Genomic DNA, 20061 nt, shown 5'->3' with positions numbered 1-20061 from the left:
TCTGTCCTCACCCGGGAACACCCCACCCTCCACCCCCTCCAGCTGCATCCCACCCTCTGTGCTTCACCCCATCCACAGCCTCTGGATGCTCTCTGGGCTGAGTGCCCAGGGACATGCAGGGGCCATCGAGTGCCTGGGGACACCTGGGGACCACGGGGACTCACGGGGACCACAGGGACACCCAGGGACCTCGGGGACACTGGGGGACCACAGGGACACCCAGGGACCTCGGGGACACCCAGGGACCACGGGGACTCACGGGGACCACAGGGACACCCAGGGACCTCGGGGACACCCAGGGACCACGGGGACTGACGGGGACCACAGGGACACCCAGGGACCTCGGGGACACCCGGGGACCACAGGGACACCCAGGGACCACAGGGACTCACAGGGACCACAGGGACCCCCAGGGACCTCGGGGACACCGGGGGACCACAGGGACACCGGGGGACCACGGGGACACCCAGGGACCTCGGGGACACCCAGGGACCACGGGGACTGACGGGGACCACAGGGACACCCAGGGACCTCGGGGACACCCGGGGACCACAGGGACACCCAGGGACCACAGGGACTCACAGGGACCACAGGGACCCCCAGGGACCTCGGGGACACCGGGGGACCACAGGGACACCGGGGGACCATGGGGACACCCAGGGACCTCGGGGACACCCAGGGACTACGGGGACTCACGGGGACCACAGGGACACCCAGGGACCTCGGGGACACCCAGGGACCACGGGGACACCCAGGGACCTCGGGGACACCCAGGGACCACGGGGACACATGCTGTCACAGCCCCGGGTTCTGCCCCAGGATTTGGGTGCCGGGTGAAGCAGCCTGCAGGGCTGGGCCCTGCTCCAGAGAACAGCACTGCAGCTGAGAGCCCGGCCGAGCAGGCAGAGCAGTGCTGGGAATATCAATCAGGGAGCCTTGGAGCGGGCGGCCGCACACACAGCCAGGGCTTTCATCCCCCAGGATCCACAGCTCGGCCGGCAGAGCCAACCGGGGGCTCAGCCCCGCGCTGGGAGGGCTCAGCATCCTTCTGTACTGGGGCCAGCACAGTCAGGAGAGACTGGGGAAAGCCAGGGCGAAGGGAGAGATCAGGAGAGAGGGTGGAGAGGAGCAGACACAGTTGTGAAAGAAGAGGGAAGATGGGGGGGAAAAAAGGAGTTCCCCAGATCCAAGCTAGGAAAGGCCAACGCTGGCTCCAAGGGCACCAGGCAGCGGAGAGGTTGAGGCTGTGAGAAGGGAGAGGAAGAGGAGGGCAGGGGGGAATGAGAAGCAGAGAGGAATGGCAGGAGGGGAACGGGGCAGTGCTGTCACCCAGCCCCGTGTGGGGAGCCCCAGGCAGGGAGCACAGGCTGGGTGCCTTCACGGGAGAAAGGACGAGGTCCCCAGTGCTGGTGGGGCCAGCGACAGCCAGGCAGGAGAGACCCAGTGAGCTCCTTGATGGCTTAGGGACAGCAAGTGCCAGTGCCTCCTTGCAGACACTGCCTACGGAGCTGTCACCTGCCCAAGGCTGCCCATCCTGCTGTCACCTGCTGTCACTGTGTCCACCCCACTGCCACCCTCCCCACAGCACAGCCCTGCGCCACTCCCCCTGGGGCTGTGCACCCCCTGTGCCACCTCCCACCACGGTGCAGGCTGCACAGCCCCCACTGCCACCTCCCTGGGGACAGGGGTTGTACCCTGCCCCGTGCCGCCTTCTCCCAGGGGAGACTCTGGCTGCCCCCCTGCATCCCCTACACGGCCTGTATGTGTGTCCCTGCCACCCCTTGTCACAGAGACCGTGCTCCCCTCCCTGCCACCTCCGTGGGGTGCTGGCAGTGAGCAGCCTGCTGTCACCCACCACGGGGAGCAGGCTGGGTACACCCCGCCGTAACCTCCCCCACAGCACAGCCTGTGCACGCCCACGCTGGCTCTGCCTGTACCACAGCGCTGCTCATCTCCCGTGGCTGAAGCTCCTCATTCTGAGGCCCCAAACACCCCACGGTGCTCTCACTCCCTGCCATCAACCACAGTCCCCAGCGCAGATGTGCCAGGAGCCACCGCACCTTCCTGCCTTGCCCGTGGTGCCCTCAGCATCCCCACCAATGCCCCAGCACAGAGAACGAACCACTCCCCACCCCGTCCTGTGCTCCCCCAGGCACCCCAGTGAGGCTCACAAAGCTGCTGTGCTTTGACACAGCCACTCTTCCCAGCAGATCCAGGGATTTGCAGCCCCTCAACGGCATCTCCCTCATTTGATCTCAGTCTGGCAAAGCCAAATCTGACCCAAGCCCAGCTGATCCTAGGAGCTGATTCACAGTGCGGAGGAGCTGCTCCCAGCACAGCATGTCTCTGAAACTGGGGAAAAGCAGGGCAGGTCCCCCATGAACCCTCAGCTCCATCTGCAGCTCCTTGCTGGATCCATTTATCAGCTCATTCCACGTGAACGACCTTGAGAAAACCCACTGACCCAGGACAGTGGGAGACTTTCCCAGACATCTGCCAGCACCTAAACCTGCAATTTATGGAGACTCTGAGCTAAATTCTGAAACAAAACGATTTCATTTCTGTCCATTACAGCTACAATATTCCTCTCCTCCCCTCCCGCAGAGAGTAATTAATGCTGCACCGCGCCCTGAGCCCACGGGCAGGTGCAGGAACTTCTGCTGTGCTCGCTCAAGTTCACATCACTCCAGCCCAGGTGGTGGGGGGCTGTAAGGACCCGGGGCAGTCTTGGGAAAGGATGTAGAATATCCCCTCCTGGTAAAAAAGGATGGCACCTGGGAGCCAGGCAGAAGAAAGAGCCGCTCCCCATGCCAGCGCCTGAGTTCTCACCCCAGGTTCATCAAAGAGCTGCTGAGGACGAGGAAGGAAGGGAAACTTCTCTCAGAAAGTTCCCAAAGGGAAGCAGATAGCAGGGCTGAGCCAAGCCCCAAGACTGCCCTGCCCAGCCCTGGGGGGAGCACTTATTGAGGTGGTTGCTGGTGTCTCCTTTCCTCCTCTGCAGCCATCGCATCTCCCCGCGGGTCCCAGCCCTGCCTGCCCAGGAGGCCCAGACACTTCCTGGATGGTTCAAGATAAAACCTTATGCTGTTAGCAAAACAAACGAGGAGGCTGTGAGAGCCAAGGCTGGCACAGGGCTCAAACCACCGAAGCCAGAACCACTGGTTTCCCTGGCTGATCTAATCTCTCCCAGCGCCAGAGCTCCTCTGGCCTGGCAGCCTGGTGCGGCCACTGGAGGCCCTGGGGAAGAGGTGAACTGGTGTGACAGGACCAGGGATGGGTGCCCCAGTTTGGAAGAAAAATCAGGAGAAACAGGAATGGGTGGCCAGGGAGGGGGTCCCTGAGGTGGGATGGTTGGATGGTGGGAGGGGGGTGTTGGACTGTTCCTGCCTACCAGGATCCATCTTTTCTCCAAACAGCTGGAGCTGAGCAAGCCCCACGGCATTGGCATCACCCCCATCCATCCCGCCAGGAGATCCCATGCAGGGCAGAGGGAGAGGACCACCCGGCTCCAGCAAGCCTTCCTGGGAGGATCTCTCCTTCCCATCACCTCTCGGGGTGGGGGAGCTCCGGGATCCGGGTGCTGCTGACACGCCAAGGCTCCATCTGCAACCGCGTGAGCCCTCATTGCAGCACTGCGGCGGGCGGGAGCCGGCGGCTGCCAGCCCGCGCCGGCGGGATTTGGGTCAGGCTAGCCAGGCACAGGGATCTGCTCCGCCGTGCTCTGGCTGTGGGATGTGGGTGTGGCTCAAGAGGACGTGGGGATAACCAGGAGAAGCTTTGAGGGAGGATGTTGGGGTGGAAGAAAGCCGGGCGGGCTGGGCCACGGCTCGGACTGTGTCCACATCCTTGTGTGTGTGTGTGTGTGCAGGTGTTGGGAGCCCTGTTCTGGAGGAACATCCTTAGAGGGCCAGGCAGTGACTGGATACGGGAGATGTCAACCTGGGGATGAAGGGTCAGCACCATGAGGCCTCTGGACTGACCATGCTGGGGTGTGGTGGAGGGTTTGTGGAGACAGCCGGCCCACGTGAGCATCACTTCTGGCCTCCGCAGGGCCTGAGTGCTCCAGCGGCCAAGGACATGGAAAACATGCCCGGGAAATTGCTGGGAGCAAGAGCCTCTTCAGGGGCAGCAGGGAAAATAAGGCACAACCGGTCAAAAATAGAAAACTTTATTGAAGTCAAATCCAACAGGGCAGCTGAGCTCAGCCCCACGGCAGGAGCCCAGCCTGCCGCTCACTGGGGTACAAAGAAGGGGGCAGGGGTCTCATGGGGCACAGGGGGTACAGCATGGGGGGGAGTGGGTGGTCCTCACCCATGGGGCCCCAGGAAGAAGGCAAAGCCACAGGCACTCACTCCCCCTCTCCCTCCCTGGCTGGTTAAGGACAGAGGTGCCAAAGCAGAAATGTGGTGCAAGCTCCTAAGTGGCCAGACAGCCCGAGAAAGAGGGTCCTGCAAGCTCCGCGCTCAGCCCACGACCTCGTGGCTCAGCTCCAAGCTCCAGTGCACACCAGCGAGCAGCCAAGACCTGCCTCCGCCCTGCCCCGCACGCAGAGACCCCCCCGGCGACACCAAGAGCAGTGACCCGACCACAGCAGAGACCCCAGTGCCCCTCTCCCCCGGCCCCCAGCACAGCCCCAGCCCCGCCACACGGACGGGCCATTCCCGTGCCCCAGGATCTGTGGACCCTCTCCTGCAGAGCCACAGCTCCTGGCCCAGCTCCGGCACTAAGGGAAACCCAGATTTCACCGCGCTGGCTGTGGCAGAGGGCCCAAGCCTGGGGGAAGCCGGAGTCTGAGCCTGGGAAAAAGGCAGAACTTTGCTCCTCCACCCAGCCCCACCTGCCTGGGCAGCCGCAGCGGGCGCAGAGCTTCCTTTGAGGCGCCCTGGCGCAGGGCTGTTGGCAGGTTCAGCTGCACCAGCAGAGCCGGGCTGGCAACAGCGAGGCCAGAGCCTTCCCAACTGCTCCCTGGAGCAGGGCAGGGCTGGAACCCAGCTGTGGCAGGAGCAGGACCAGTCCCTCCTCCCCAAGAGCCAGCCTAAGCGGGGGGAGGGATGGGAGGGTGGGCATCGCCCTCCTCGGTGCTCTTAGAGCCGTCCCCAAAGGGGACGCAGGCGGGTGGCATTCCCTGCCCGGAGCCCCACATGCAGAGCCACACACATGCAGCGCCCTTCGCATCACCGTCACCAGGACCCAGCCCCGGGTGCTCTGACAAGGGCTCAGACAGTTGTTGGCCTCCCCCACACCGTCCCCATCCCCCCCCTGCACCACGCCCAGGCTCTGTGGCTCGGCTCCGGGGTAGTCCAACGCCATCCCCCCGGGCCACACATGCAGGGCTGGGGGCCAGTCCACGTTCACTCCCACACCTCTGTCCAGATGGCTCCCCGGTGCAGCGGGGGCGCCGCTGCCGGCCTCAGGATGAGCTCTCCTACCTGCTTGTTGGTGTATTTCTGGGGGTTGGTGCGGTAGCTGTAGTCCGAGTACTGCTCGGAGCCCGTCGAGTTGTTGTCCCCGGTGCCAACAAAGGTGTTGGTGGCCGGCAGGTCCTGCACCACTTGGTGCTTCTTGGAGGCAGAGGGTGACTGAGGCTGCAGCTGGATGGAGGGCAGCGGCGAGTTGGAGCGGTAGTGGCGGCCCAGGTCTGGGCTGCCCGGAGGGTAGTTCAGGGGCAGGTGGATCCGGGGGCTGTCGCTGACAGAGTCGTTCATGAGGTTGAACTTGAGTGATTTCTGCAGCCCTGTCTCCTCCTCATCCTCCGTGGGCTTGGGCGGCTTGGGAGACTTGCTCTTCTTCACCTTGCTCTTGCTCTTCCCGCTCTTGCTGGCCTGCTTGGGTGCATAAAGGTCCTTGGTCTCCTTCTTGCCCGCCTGGTAGCCGCTCTTGGCCTCGCGCTGCCGGCAGTAGCGCACCAGGACCACCAGCACGATGACCAGGGTGACAGCCACGATGCCGGCGATGACCCCAAAGAGGATGTTGCTCCGCTGCTTGCTGCGCTCATACTCGGGGTCACCGGCGATGTCGATGTCCAGCGGAGTGTCCAGGCTGTGCCCCACCAGCGTGTCCAGCAGCGTGCGGTTGGCCAGCGTCTCGTTGACGTAGAAGTGCACCAGGGCCGTGCCGTGCCGCGAGGGCTTGCCCTTGTCATTGACGCGCACGACCAGGCGGTGCAGGCCGTGGTGCTTGCGCAGGATCTCCTTCTCCAGGGTGATGTCTCCGCTCTGCGGGGAGATCTGGAAGAGCTCGAAGGGGTTGCCTCCCGTGATGCTGTAGATCAGCTCGGCATTGATGCCCGAGTCGATGTCCTCCGCCTTGACCTTGCTCACCTGCTGGCCAGGGCTGGTGTGGGGCAGGATGTGCTTGTAGGTGGCGTTGGAGGGGGAAGTGATGAAGGGGGCATTGTCATTCTCATCCAAGACGTTGATAGTCACGCCCACGTAGGCAGACCTGGGGGGATCCCCACCATCCACAGCCTTGAGTCGGAAGGTGTAGGTGCTCTGCTGCTCCCGGTCAAAAGAGATGCTGGAGAGGATGGTGCCAGTGCCATTTTGGATGACAAAATCCCCGTTGTCTTGCTCCACTGATAGCTGGATCCGGGCATTTTCTCCTTTGTCAGCATCGATGACCGTCACCATGCCCACGGGGCTGAGGGGTGGCATGTTCTCCATCACTGAGAAGTTGTAGCCGCTCAGCATGAACTTGGGGTCGTTGTCATTCCTGTCCATGACGTTGATGGCCACAGACGCTGTGCCCTGCTTGCTGGGGCTGCCCTTATCTTCTGCCACCACCAAGAACTCGTAGCGTTCCCGTTGCTCTCGGTCCAGCACCGCCTTCACTCGGATCTCCCCAGAGTCAGGGTCAATGGTGAAGGAGCCCTTGGAGGCGGGGTCTGTCACCAGGGAATAAACCAGCTTGGCGTTGGAGCCGCTGTCAGCGTCAGTGGCACTCACCTCCATCACCAGGTCATCGGGCTCGTTGTTCTCAGGGAAGGCCACCTCAGTGAAGCTCTGGCTGAAGACAGGGGCGTTGTCATTGACGTCCATCACCTGCACCTTCAAGGAGTTGGTACTGGAGAGGGGCGGGTTGCCCGAATCCACAGCCACGATCTCAATCGTGTACTCCTTCACCGACTCGTAGTCCAGCGGCGTGGTGGTCTGCAGGAAGTATTTCTTCTTGCTGTCACTCCCCGTCTCACTGGCCTGGCGCAGCTGGAACGGGACATCACCGGCCACCACGCAGGTCACCACAGCGTTTTCGCCCTCATCTCGGTCGGACACCTGCACCAGAGCCACTGCTGTCTCTACTGGCACATCCTCCGAGATGTTGGCCATGCCATCCTGGTGGGTGACCAACCCTATGCCCCGGATCTCTATGGAGGGCGCATTGTCATTCATGTCCTTGATGGTGACCACCACCTGCGTGCGGGCGCTCTTGGGGTTGGCACCCTTGTCCTTGGCCATGACGGAGAACTTGAGGGTGCCGATGTCCTCGCGGTCGATGGGGCCCTGCACGGTGATGAGCCCCGTGGCGCGGTCCAGGCGCAGCAGCCGCCGCACCATGTCGGAGGCCTGGTGGAAGGAGTAGTCGATCTCAGCGTTGGCACCCTGGTCCGAGTCATTGGCTTTCACCTGGGGGACAGAGGGACAATTGGTGAGCAGGACGAGGGGACGGCAGAGTGAGCCCCTCCGCAAACCGCTGCGGCCTGCCCTGGGGACAGCCAGGGGGAAAAACCAGGATTTCCTCTTCTGGGGCCAAGGACTGTGGGGCAAAGAGCCTGGGACCGGCAGAGCAGCTGGGAGCCGCCCTCGGGCACAGAGGCTTTGCCTCGCTCTTCCGGAGAAACCGGCTGGGCCGGTTGGCTGCGCTCCCCTCCCGGCCGGCTCCGGCACGCAGGGAATCCTCCGGAACCATGGAACCGTGCCGCTGAGACCCAGCCAGCAGCAGGGAGGGACAGCTCCAGCTGTGCCCCCGAGGAGGGGCTGGAGCAGCTGCCTGGCTCAGGTGAGGTTGAGGAGGGAGGTAACGATGTGCGGAGCTGCAGCAGCTCCATCGCGGCATCCAGGGGTGCAGCCAAGCAGAGATTGGGGCTGCCTAAGCCCTGCACAGCCCCGTCCATCCCTGCCCACCCGCCAGGAGCCCTGCATCCCCATAAACCTGCCTCCACGCCTATTATTTGCTTTCTAAAGAAGATGAGGTTTGTCTAACATTTGCCTCCCTAATCGGCTCTCTGAGCAGCCTCTTCTCTGCACCATTTGCTGCTCCGCCGTTATCTTGCTCAGCAGATTTGGATGGAGAACGAAAGTTGTTAAATGTAAATTCCACCTTTTACCTCCACTCACAAAACAGGCGGAAGTCATTTTCCCCCTGAAAGATAAAAGCTGAGCAATGGCAGCAGCGGCGTCTCAGCCCATTCTCCTCCCGGCCATGCAGCTCCCTTATCTGCTTCCAACTCCCATTCTCTTAACAGTGAAAAATGAATTCTTAAAAAATTCACATCAGAATTAGCAGGCAGATGAGAGCTGGCCGCGCTCCGCTTATTAAGATGGCAGCTGCAGATAAACAGATGTCGACTACTATCATCTCAATGCCCCCTCCAAGCCAAATCCACCAAGATCCAGCCCCCTGGGCTCTCCGGGCCAGTTTGCAGCGCTGCCCAAGACGGGGCAGAGCCCTGGCTCCCTGCAGACGGCAGGGCAGCCCTGGAGCCACGGCCAGCCCGCACACGGGCAGCAGGGATGCTCCCTGTCCCCACCTCCTGAGTTTCCATGGAGCAGCCAAGGGAACGCAACTTATGAAAGGGTCTGTGTCTTGTCTGTGGGCAGCACTGAGACCGCACTGGCCGCAAGCCAGACTCCCAGTGGCCCTCAGGTCCCAGCCCTCCCAGTAACCCAGAACCCTGCTCCCTACAGCCCTACTGCTGCCCCTCAGCCGTGTCCTGCAGCCCCCCCTCTGGCTGCACCTTCTTGCGCATCCTCTCCAACCTCGCTTGAGCAGATGTGACATCCCGGGGACCTCCCTGCCCGCTGGCCCTGGGTGACACGGTGGGTTCCTCCACCCAACCCTCCCTCCTCCCTGGAGGAACCACGGCTGTGTCGATGCTTCCGGGTTGTCCCTTCAGCCAGGCAGGAGGGGAAGCAGGAAGGAGAAGCGTCACCCGCACTCACCTGGAGGACAGAGTGCCCCACAGGGCTGTTTTCGGAGAGCTCTGCCTCGTACAGGGCCTTCTCGAACTTGGGCGCGTTGTCGTTCATGTCCAGGATGGTGATGCGGAGAAGGGCGCTGCTCGCCCGTGGGGGGTTTCCCCCGTCCTGCACCTTGATGGTCAGATCGTAGGAGTCCCACTGCTCCCGGTCCAGGTTCCCCATGACGATCAGCTGCGGCTGCTTCTCGTCCTGGTCCTCGGCCACCTGCAGCCCAAAGAGCTCCTGCGCCTCCGGACCAGCCATCAGCTCATAGGAGGCAACACCGTTAGGGCCTGAGTCCCGGTCCATGGCCAGGGGGATGGGGAAGAGCGTCCCGATGTTGGTGTTTTCGGGGATGGAGAGGGTGAGGACGGGCGAGGCGAAATTGGGGGTGTTGTCATTGATATCCAGCACCTCGATCTGCCCCTCGAGCAGGCGCGGGCTGCTGTTGGCGTTTAGGTTAGTGATGGACACCTCGAACTCCAGGAAGCAGGGCTCTCCGGGCAGGAGGTGCTGGCACTCCCGCAGGTTCTCCCGGTCAATGGAGGTCTCTGTGGTGTAGATGTCCCCAGTCTTGCCATCCACACGGAGGTACGGGGCCCCCACTTCCAGCTTGTAGAGGTGCCCCATGTCCGGTAAGCCGTAGTCGGAGGCCAGGCTCCCTATGAGGCTGTTGGGGGGTTGTTCCTCCTGCACTTTGTAGACCGCACGTGTCCCCGAGGCCAGGGCAGGGAGCTGGCAGAGGAGCCACAGGCCCAGGCAGGATGCCAGCGAGTTCATCCTGCGCTGCAGGGGAGCTGGAGGAGACACAGACACCGGAGGTTAGGGACCAGCCCACTTCCCTGGCTTATCCCACTGCACCATGTGGGGCTGCACATGGTCCTGGCATGGCTCCCAAAGGGAAGGGGCTGCTGAGGCTGGCCCAGCCGAGGGCTCCTGGCAGCCTCCAGTGCCCTGAAAGTCCCGTCTCGGCTTGCAAAGTTCCTGCAACGCCCTGCTGGAGTGAGTAACCCCATCATTGAAACCTCAGCCCTGTCACTTGCAGGAAGCCACTCCTGCCACTGTCCACCCTCTTCGTCACCACACCAACTGTAATTAGACCCAACGAGGCACACTAACAGGGTGGACTACAGGCAGCCTGCTGCCAACAACCCGATGGGAGCCGGCCAGGCTCCGAGACAGCTTCTCACCACCCAAACACAGGAGCATTGTGTGCCACCAGTGCAGGGGCACTGACTGCCACGCACGGCAGGGACACACAGGCACTGCACGCAGCTGCCAGGACTGCAGAAATGGGAGCACCAAACGGGGAGCTCTGCCTGCTCCGTGGGGATGTGGGGCTGACACCCATCTGGCACTGCAGGGATGTGGGGCTGACACCCATCTGGCACTGCAGGGATGTGGGGCTGACACCCATCTGGCACTGCGGGGACATGAGACACGGAAGGGATACAGGGCTGACACCCACCCAGGGACACGGGGCACCGCAGGGATGCAGGGCTGCCATGCCCCCAGCACTGCAGGGACACGGGGCACTGCCAGCACACAGCTCCCTCTCATCCATCACTGCCTGCCCAGCAGGACCCGCAGCAGCCATTACTTCAGGGACACAAGACACTGCAGGAACGCAGCACTGTCGCCCACCCAGCACTGCAGGGCTGCAGGGCACTGCCCGCACTGCAGGAACTGCACCCCTCCACCACTGCAGGGCCACGGGGCGCTGCGGGGATGCAGGGCTGCCACCCCTCAGCACTGCAGGGCCGAGGGGCATCGCTGTGGCAGGGACAGAGCAGCACTGCCCTCGCCGCACTGCCAGCACAGTGGCACTGCCAGCCTCGCACTTCGAGGTACAGAGGCACCACCCACCCGGCACTGCAGGGATGCAGGGGCCCTGTGCCTCATCCCTCCTGCACTGCCTGTGGAGCACTGCCGCCCCCGGTGCCCCTGGCACTCAGAGGGACACCGGGTCCCTGCCCAGGCTGCGCTGCAGTGCAGGAACCCCCCGGGCAGCCCCTGGCAGTGCCCAGCCCCGGCGCACTGCAACGGCAGCGCAGCATCCCCCTCGCTGCACAGTCACTAGGCAACCCCACACCCTGCGCCAGCGGCTCCTGTTCCCTTCCTCACTGCAGACACACTGTTCCTTCCCATTCCCTCCCACTCCAGTCTGGGACATGGCACGCACTGGGTGCCCACCCTGTGCCAGTGCCCACCCCGCTGCTGCAGCGGCGGTGCCGGGAGCGCTGCCCCCCTGCATTGCAGAGACACCCCTGCACTGCTGCACCCCTGCACCGCTGCCCCCACCACTGGCACCTCCTCCCCGTGCCCACACACTGCCCAGGCTGTGCCAGGCACACCGCCAGCCCCACAGACTGTCCCCTCCTGTGCCAAGCCACACGCCTTGCCACCAAGCCCCTGATAGCTGTTGGGCTTGGCCACCAGCTTTCCCGTCCCCTGGTTTCCGTTCTGGGAACACATTTTCCTCCTCCAGGGTCCAGAAGCACCCACGCAGCTTCTGCTGAGCTGTGAGCGTAAAGGGGTTCAACGCAGCTCACTGGCACCCAAAAACCCAGGGATTGGGTGCCCTAAAATGAACACCCACAAACATGTGCCAAGGCCCCGCAGCATCACCCTCCTCTCACCACTCCCATTGCTCCCTCTGTCCATACTCTGCACCCAAGGATAAGCAAACGCTCCATGGGCAAGTGCTCCCTCACCATCCCCCTCAGTGGTGCCACGCAGCAAGTGCCCAGCTCCTGGTTAGCCTGGCATTGTATGGATCATCAGCAAGTGGAGCACCCTGCACTGTCCTCCTCGGTACTTCCCACAAGCCAACAACTCCCGGTCCTTCCACCTCTCTGCTTGCCCATGGACGTGGGGACATGGAAGAGATGAGCTCTGCCTCCACAGTGAAAATACATCTCTGAGTCTGGAGAGGAAACGGTGGCCCTGAAGCCAAGCTCGCCTCTGCTCCCTGGTCCTGCCACTTCCTTTGTGCAGAGCAGAGCCATTCCCAGCTGGCTGAGGCCGTGCAGAACTGCCCTCACCGGCGCTGGGATGTGTGACTCCGGGAGGAAGGCATGAGGAGAGCAAGACCTCTTCCATCCCTGGACCAGGCTGAGGATGGAGGAGCTCAGGAGCCGAGCAGAAACACAACAGATCTCTGCATCAACACAGGGAGTGTGTGCACACACGCGTGTGTCTGTGCTGGGTGTGCACTGTGAGCATTCCGGGGGTGTGCACCTGCCCGGAGCACGGCCATGTATCCGTAGGAAAGGGCACACTTGTGCCCTGGCAGGGTGTGCAGGTGTGTCACACACACACACACAGAGCACACCTGTGCCCTGGCAGGGTGTGCAGGTGTGTCACACACACACAGAGAGCACACCTGTGCCCTGGCAGGGTGTGCAGGCGTGTCACACACACACACAGAGCACACCTATGCCCTGGCAGGGTGTGCAGGTGTGTCACACACACACAGAGAGCACACCTGTGCCCTGGCAGGGTGTACAGGCGTGTCACACACACACAGAGCACAGCTGTGCCCTGGCAGGGTGTGCAGGTGTGTCACACACACACACAGAGCACACCTGTGCCCTGGCAGGGTGTACAGGCGTGTCACACACACACAGAGCACAGCTGTGCCCTGGCAGGGTGTACAGGCGTGTCACACACACACAGAGCACAGCTGTGCCTTGGCAGGGTGTGCAGGTGTGTCACACACACACAGAGAGCACACCTGTGCCCTGGCAGGGTGTACAGGCGTGTCACACACACACAGAGCACAGCTGTGCCCTGGCAGGGTGTGCAGGTGTGTCACACACACACACAGAGCACACCTGTGCCCTGGCAGGGTGTGGAAGTGTGTCACACACACACACAGAGCACAGCTGTGCCCTGGCAGGGTGTGTCACACACCTGCACACAGGACAAGGAGCACATCCTTACCCCAGGTATGAGCTCGAGCTCCTGCACGTGTGCGTGCCCCACACAACGCGTGTGCCCGCGTGTGCGCATGCCCCTGGCGCCGCCGGCTGTGCACGTGTGTGATGTCACCCGTGCGGGGGCACTGGCACCTGGGTCCCACTCGTGTCTGCCACACCCCCGGTGTGCACTCACACCAGACCCCCCACATCCAGCTGCCTCCATGAGGTGAAGCTGCCCCGAGCTCCAGCATCCCGGTGTTGGGAACGGCTGCGAGTGAGGACAGGAAGATGGGCAGCTCCAGCTGTTGGGAAGGAGCTCCTGGAGGATGCCCGGGCTGGGAGAGGCGCTGTGCCCGCTGCTGGGCTGTTTGCACTGGGCTGTTTGCACTGGGCTGGGCCCTGGTGCCGGTGACGTAGCCATGTCCTGACTAAGCCCTGGTGCGAGGTGAAAGATCACAGGGGAAGGGGAAAGTCTCAAGGCAGTGGTGATGCCTCACATGGCTGAGGGAGGGCCCAGCAGCTGGAAATGCCAGGAGCCCTGTGCCAGCCTGGAGGAGGAAGGGCGTCACCCAAAGGTGCCCAGCACCCAGGATTTCTGCTCCAAAAACGGGGCTGGAGTCTGAACCCAAGCCCCATTCCTGCAGGTGAAGGAAGGAACCCTCCAGAGCAGGGCGGCTGGAGGAGAAGAGGGGCTGGGAACCTGAGGGGCAGTGCTGGAAGGCACGAGGGGCCCTGGGCTCAGCAGGATAAGGAATCAGCAGGGTCAGGAATCCTGCTTGGCACCCAGGGGTGCGAATGACACAGCGCAGACGTGAGAGCCCAGAGCTGGGTGTGAGGAGGAGGAGGAGGAGGACGGGGAGGAGGAGGAGGGGGAGGAAGCCTCCACAAGCACGTCTGTGCAGGAGACACACGCTTCCCAGGGGCCAGTCCAAGGCACCAGGCTATTTTCCCATGGGATCTAAGGACCATCCCACACTTTCTTCTCTGGTGCCAGGCACCTTTTTCCAACCTGCTGGCAGAGCACAGAGCACTTAAAAATAAAAACCCCTCCCAAAACAACTATTCCTCCGCACACACAATTCTCCCTACGGGGAGAGTGTGAGAGAGACTGAACCACATGAGAGAGGCGTTAGTCACGCTGCTTAATGCATGACTGGGAAGCTCTCGGAGGACAGTGGCATGCAAAATCCGACAGAATTCAGCCATCCCCACCAAAAAAAAGAAAACAAGCCTTAATGAGAGAGAGGTTATAAAGCGCCGCGAATTTAAGCAACTGCTCGAACAAGCCTGTGCTCCCTGTGATTCCCACAGCCTCCTGGCCCCGTTCCACGGGAGGCAGCACCGCTTCGGGAATGGGCACCTAAGTCCAGCCCTCTCCTTGCTCCCAACGGCTGATTGCGTGGCTCGGAGACACTGCTTACAAGTCTGTCCAAAGCCTGCACTGAGCACACAAGTGCTAATCCCCCCCACGCTCCCCCCAGCCCGGCTCCGACACTCGGAGCTGGAGCAACATCCCAGCGAGGAGCAAACAGCTCATCCCAGCTCCGCTCGGAGATCAGGGATCGCGTTAGCCGAGAAGACGGCTGCTGATGGTCAGTCCTGCGCTGAAGGCACGGATGGGCTGAATCCTGGGTATTCCGTAGCACGTCCCAGGATTTGCTCCAGCTCCGGCTGCCACTGCGGCTGCTCGGCGTTTCTGCAGGCTGGGCCCGAGAGCCCAGAGCCAGAGCACCCCGCGAGGAGGAACCCCACTGGCTTGGCAACAGCGTCACCCCAAAATCATCCCTGAGAAGCTGGGCAGTGATGAAAACCCGGCAAAGCCCAGGGCCCTCCCTCTTCTTGCTGCCTTCTCCACATCCCTTCCAACTCTGGCAACCAGCGAGGCAGAGACCTGTCAGAGCCTCCCTGGAGTGGCAGCCCCCATCCTCCCACCCGTGGGTCCCCCACAGCCACTCCGGGCTCCTGTCCCCTCCCGCCACCATCCCACCCTCCACCCCGGCTGGAGAGGGGCCCACGGGGACGACAAAAATGCCGCGGGCCTGAAACACCCCGGCAGGGCCGCTGGGAGCTGGGCACAGCGGGAGCGGCTCTGCTCCGGGGATGCAGCCGGGAGGGTTGGGGGGCCTTGGGGATGGAGGATAAGGTCCTCCTCCTGCCTCGCAGCGCGCCCGGGGAGCGGCTGCTGCCGGCTCCGGCGGCTGGGAGGGAGGATGGAGGCCGGGCTCCGCTGCCGGCCGCCGCGGCCGAAGCTCCCCGGTCCCCGCCGCGCTGCCCGGGCTGAGGCTCCGGCTGCCGCCGGCTCCGGCTGCGGGCACGGAGGGGAGCGGAGCCCCCGCTCCCCGGGGCGCCTCCGCCAGCCCCGCGCACACGCACAGAGACACGCACGGACACACGCACGGACACACACACGCAGACACCCGTGGAAAAACCACGGGAGCCGCTCTGCCGGCACCGGCTTCGCGCTCAGGCTCGCGTACCGGGAAACAGGGATCCTCCGCGGCGCAGGCACGCACAGCCCGCTGACACACTCAGAGCCGGCTGACACACTCACCCGCACGCACACAGCCCGCTGACACACTCATATGCACACACACACACAGAGCGCGCTGACACACTCACCCGCACACGCACAGCCCGCTGACACACTCAGAGCCGGCTGACACACACTCACACTCGGAGCCGGCTGACACACTCAACCCGCACGCACAGAGCCCGCTGACACACTCACCCGCACGCACGCCCCGTCACACACACGCAGCTCCGCACACAGACACGCGCACCCCACTCGCGTCCCCGCACCCCGCTGTCGCACGCACCCCACGCGGACACCCCGCACGGCCCCCGCCAGCCCCCCGCGCCCCGCCGCTCCGGCACACGCACAGCCCCGCTCCCAGCCGGCTCCCCAGCTCACCCGCAACTTCTGCGGCTCCCACGCAGCCGCGCACCCCGCGGGCGCACACACCCAGGGCTGGACGGGGGACACACACCCAGGGCTGGACGGGGGACACACACCCAGAGCCGCCCCACGCGGAAAAATAAACACCCCGAAACACGCGCGCACCCCCCGCCACAGCCGCCCTCCCGCAACCACCGCCCGCCCTGCGCTGCGCTGCGCGGGGCTGGCCGCGCTCCGCTCCGCACAACAAGTGGCAGCGCCGGGCGGGACCGGGGACAAGCGGGAGCCGCCCCGCTGGCCGCGGAGCCCCGCGCAGCCCGGCGCGGAGGGGAGCGGAGGGATGCGGGATGCTCGGGAGCGGGATGCTCGCCAGCGCCGCTCCCGCCGCCGCCCGGCCCCGCGTTCCCGCACAGCGCCGGGCTCCGGCGTGGGGCATCCCGCACCCCCCCCCAGCTCTGCCTGGCCGCGGGCGGGGGTCCCGGCCCCGCCGCAGCTCTTACTTGGATGGTGCCGGCGCTGCGCTCCGTGCCGAGCCCCTGCGCGCTGGTCCCGCGGCGTCTCCATCGCCTCCTTCCCGCCGGGACCGGGCTCCCCCCACCCCCCCGGCTCCTCTCGAGCGTTATCCACGGATGAAAACCAAATGGGAAAAAAATATTTAAAAAAAGAAAAAAAAAAAAAAAAGAAAAAAAAAGGGGGGGGGCAAAAAATATATAAATGTCCCGTGGGAACCGCCCCCCTCCCCGGGCCGGGGCTGCGGCTCCTCCGGCGGAGCGGCGGCTCAGACTGGAGGCAGCCCCGGTGGGCAGCTCGGTCCGTGCCCGCCTCCGTCCCTCGGTGTGTGTGAGGATGTGCAGGGGAAGCGCAGCGCAGGCACGGCCCCTTCCCCCCCCCGCCCGCCGATGCCTCCGCCTCTCGCCTCCACCACCACCATGGGGAGGTGGAGCTCCGGCTCCTTATCAGATCCCGAGCCCGGCCGGGCTGCCGGGACGAGCGGGCAGTGCTGCCGGGCAGAGCCGCCCGTCTCTGGGCTGCCGGCACCGCGCCCAGCGCCGTGCCCGTGGAGAACGGGGGTCCTCACGGTCCCCCGGACCCCCTCATCCAGGGGACCCCTCCGCTCCGCGCCCGCGTGGCTCGGGTCTCCCCTTTCACTCCCCTCTCGGTGCTCTTAATAATTCATTCACTCATTTATTCTTCCAGCCGACGCTTCACAGCCCCACAACCCCTCGGCGCAGGGCCGGGGACCCGGGGCAGCGCACCCGGGAGGGTCCCTCCTTGGGACCGGGCTCAGCGGGGGCTGTGCCCACCCCTCCCCGGCCCCCAGCCCAGCAGGGCTGCGGGCAGGCTGCGAAGCTCCCCCGCTGGCTGCGGTGGTGGGGCTGGAGCGGCGGCCGTGCCCTGCCGTCACACCTCGGTGAATCACGGCTTTATTGATTGCGGGGTGTCGGGGCGCAGCAGCGGCAGCAGCAGCACGGAGCACCTGCGGCTCCCAAAAGCACCCGCGAGCTCCCAGCGCCCTTGTGATGCCTTCACAGGCTGTTCTCCCTCAGCTGGCTCCTCACGCCGGCACCTCGGCTGGCCATGCAAAGTCCCCGGGGGCCTGGGGACACCGTGTTCCGGGGCTGCCCCTTCCCTTGCTGCCTCCACCGCCTCCGTGCTCCTGCAAGGAGCGGCCGCGCTCCCTGCCAGGGGCTGGAGCTGCAGCCCGGCCCTGCCAAAACCCTCAGCACCCTCCGAGGGTCGCGCAGCCCGTGGCGCTGCCCCTCACCCACCTCCCGGGCCGGTTGCGGCGTGGATTTCTCGCCAGGATGCTGGAAAGTCCTTCCCGCTCCGCCGCAGCGAGGATGGGAGCGCGTCTCCCCGCTGAGCTACGCCAACCTGTTGCGCAGCGCCCTTCGCCGCACACATGCTCAGCTCGGCTGCATGACTGCACCATCTAGAGGCTGCGCCTGCCTGCTCGGAGCAGCCCGGCTCCATCTCACCCCCTAAATCACCCCGTTTTCCCCCCAAAATTGTCCTGCTCTTCTCCCAGATCTCCCCGCTTCTCCCCGGCAACAAGCGGGCTCAGCCCCTGGCAGGGCTGCATCCTGCCAGCCAGGAAAAGGGGGCTGGACAGTCAAACCTTAGGCTGGAAAGCCCAGCTCTCCTTCCAGACCTTCTGCTCCTGCAGAGATGTCAGCTCCTCCGCGTCCGTGTGCGGGGTTTTTTTTCCTGAGTGTCAATTCACATGAAGGCAATTTAGCAGAAGATGAGAAGTGAGAAGGCAGGGAAGGTCAAAGCCCACCTTTGGGGCAGGGAGAGGAGCTGTGGGGTTTGTCAGGCTGTGCCCTGCTGATCCAGAATGAGCTGGGCAGGGAGAGGGAGCGGAATTCTCGGGAGATAAGGGGAGATTTGATGGATCAGTAACTGGCAGCCCTCCTTGGAGGGACGGAGAGCTGGAGCAAAGGGAGAAACCGAGGGAGTGACCCCGTGGATCCAAGGCTGCCCGTGGAGCAGGGACAGCAAACTTTAGAGATTGCTGGGGACCAAAGGTTTGCGTTTCACAAGAGTCACGGGGCAGTCGATCGGCAGCTGCACAGGGAGTGCCGCGGAGCTGGGCATGGACACGGATCACTGGATGCCGCTGATTTCTGGGACCCTGGTGACTGTCACCTCAGCCTCTGCTCAGACACGTTTCTGAGGGACAGGTCCAGGCTCTAGGAATGCAGGGAAAAAGTGTCCTGGCGTCAGGAACCACCTCTGTGCAGGCCAGAGGAGCTGCCTGGCAGAGCCCTCCGCAGTGCCAGCAGCACCTGTGGCCTGGGGAGCTGGGGGGAAACTGTGTCCAGGTCTCTGGTGACCTGGATCCCAGGGCTGCCTCGTCCATCTCTACCTTCCTCCTCCACCCCACTGCCTTTGAAAGCCCCTCCCAGAGCGCTCCTTGCCCTCTGACAGCACAGGAAGCTTTGCCATTCCCTGTACTTCCTTCTCCTGGGCGTTATTGTAGAATCCTGGAATGCTTTGGGTTAGAAAGGACCTCAAAGGCCATCTCATTCCACCCTTATCTGGCAGGGACACCTTGCACTATCCCAGGCTGCTCCAAGCCCCATCCAGCCTGGCCCTGAACACTTCCAGCAATGGAGCACCCACAGCTTCTCTGGGCACCCTGTGTCTCACCACCCTCACAGGGAAGAATTTCATCCTGAGATATACCAGCTCCAGATGAGTCACCCACTCTCACCTTGTCTTCACCATTCCCAGAAAGCAGAGCCAGTCTGAGCAACCAGAAACCCTCAGGCTGCAGCTCTGTCTGCAGCGTTATTCCATGAGACCCTCCAGGTGCTTCCCACCCGCCTGCCCAGTGCTGGCAGTGCCACCGCCCCCGGAGCTGCTGCTGGAGGCTCTGGCTTGCCCCGAGCTCCGGGTCCCCCGTGCTGGGCTGCTCCAGGTACCCCGTGCTGGGCTGCTCTGGCATCACGCAGAGGCAGCTGCTTCGTGGTGCCGGTGGGGCCTTGTCAGAAGAACAAAGCCTGTGAGGGAAGAGCATCCAGCTAAATCTCTGGGAAAGCGAGAAGAAAGGGAAACACGGAGAGCAAATGAACCTTACAAGAGAATAAATACCCCCTCCCCAACGCACACACGCAGCAACCTGGCTGCCGTCTGCTGCAAGGAGTTCAAAGGCTCCTCTGTTCTCTCTCTCATCAGCTCTGGGCTCCGCAGGAGAAGCAGCAGCTCGGATTTGGGCAGCAAATGCTAATAACACAGATGTTCTGACAATCCGCTTGTTTCTACAATTAAAAACAAAAAGATCCTCAAAACCCAAATGCGAGGAAATGAGCACATTAAAGAACTTCTCCTCCGCTCGCCTCCCGCGTCACCGAGGGCTGCAGGTTTGCGGGGGAAGGAGCTGGGTGGGTGCAGCCCCATCCGGAGCGTCGGTGGGATGATGCGGGAGCAGCGCATCCCTTGGACCACGGCGATGCTCTGGCCACGGGATGCGGGCAGCCGACGCCAGCCGGGATCCACGGAGGAGCCGGAGGGCTCGGATGTTCGCCGCCTGTCTTGCCTGTGGGATGCTCGCTGCCAAATT

At 63.6% G+C, this 20061-nt stretch overlaps 1 protein-coding gene across 4 annotated transcripts in view; it reads right to left on the bottom strand.

Annotated features, from left to right (window-relative positions):
- PCDH1 (protocadherin 1) overlaps positions 1–18404 on the bottom strand; it is a 56206-nt gene extending 37802 nt beyond the window's left edge. For 2 of the 4 annotated variants that reach the window (XM_069028876.1, XM_069028879.1), the window contains exons 1-3: positions 17765–18139; positions 9159–9973; positions 5430–7622 (exon numbers count right to left, since the gene is read on the bottom strand). In XM_069028876.1, coding sequence (XP_068884977.1) covers positions 5430–7622; positions 9159–9973; positions 17765–17969 — 3213 coding nt within the window. In that variant the 5' untranslated portion in view covers positions 17970–18139. The other 2 variants (XM_069028878.1, XM_069028877.1) reach the window with 2 other exon arrangements.
- Positions 18405–20061: the final 1657 nt, after the last annotated feature.

The sequence above is a fragment of the Aphelocoma coerulescens genome, chromosome 13, assembly GCF_041296385.1.
Source record: "Aphelocoma coerulescens isolate FSJ_1873_10779 chromosome 13, UR_Acoe_1.0, whole genome shotgun sequence".
NCBI classification, from domain to species: domain Eukaryota; kingdom Metazoa; phylum Chordata; class Aves; order Passeriformes; family Corvidae; genus Aphelocoma; species Aphelocoma coerulescens.
This window is presented reverse-complemented; position numbering and strand designations above follow the sequence as displayed.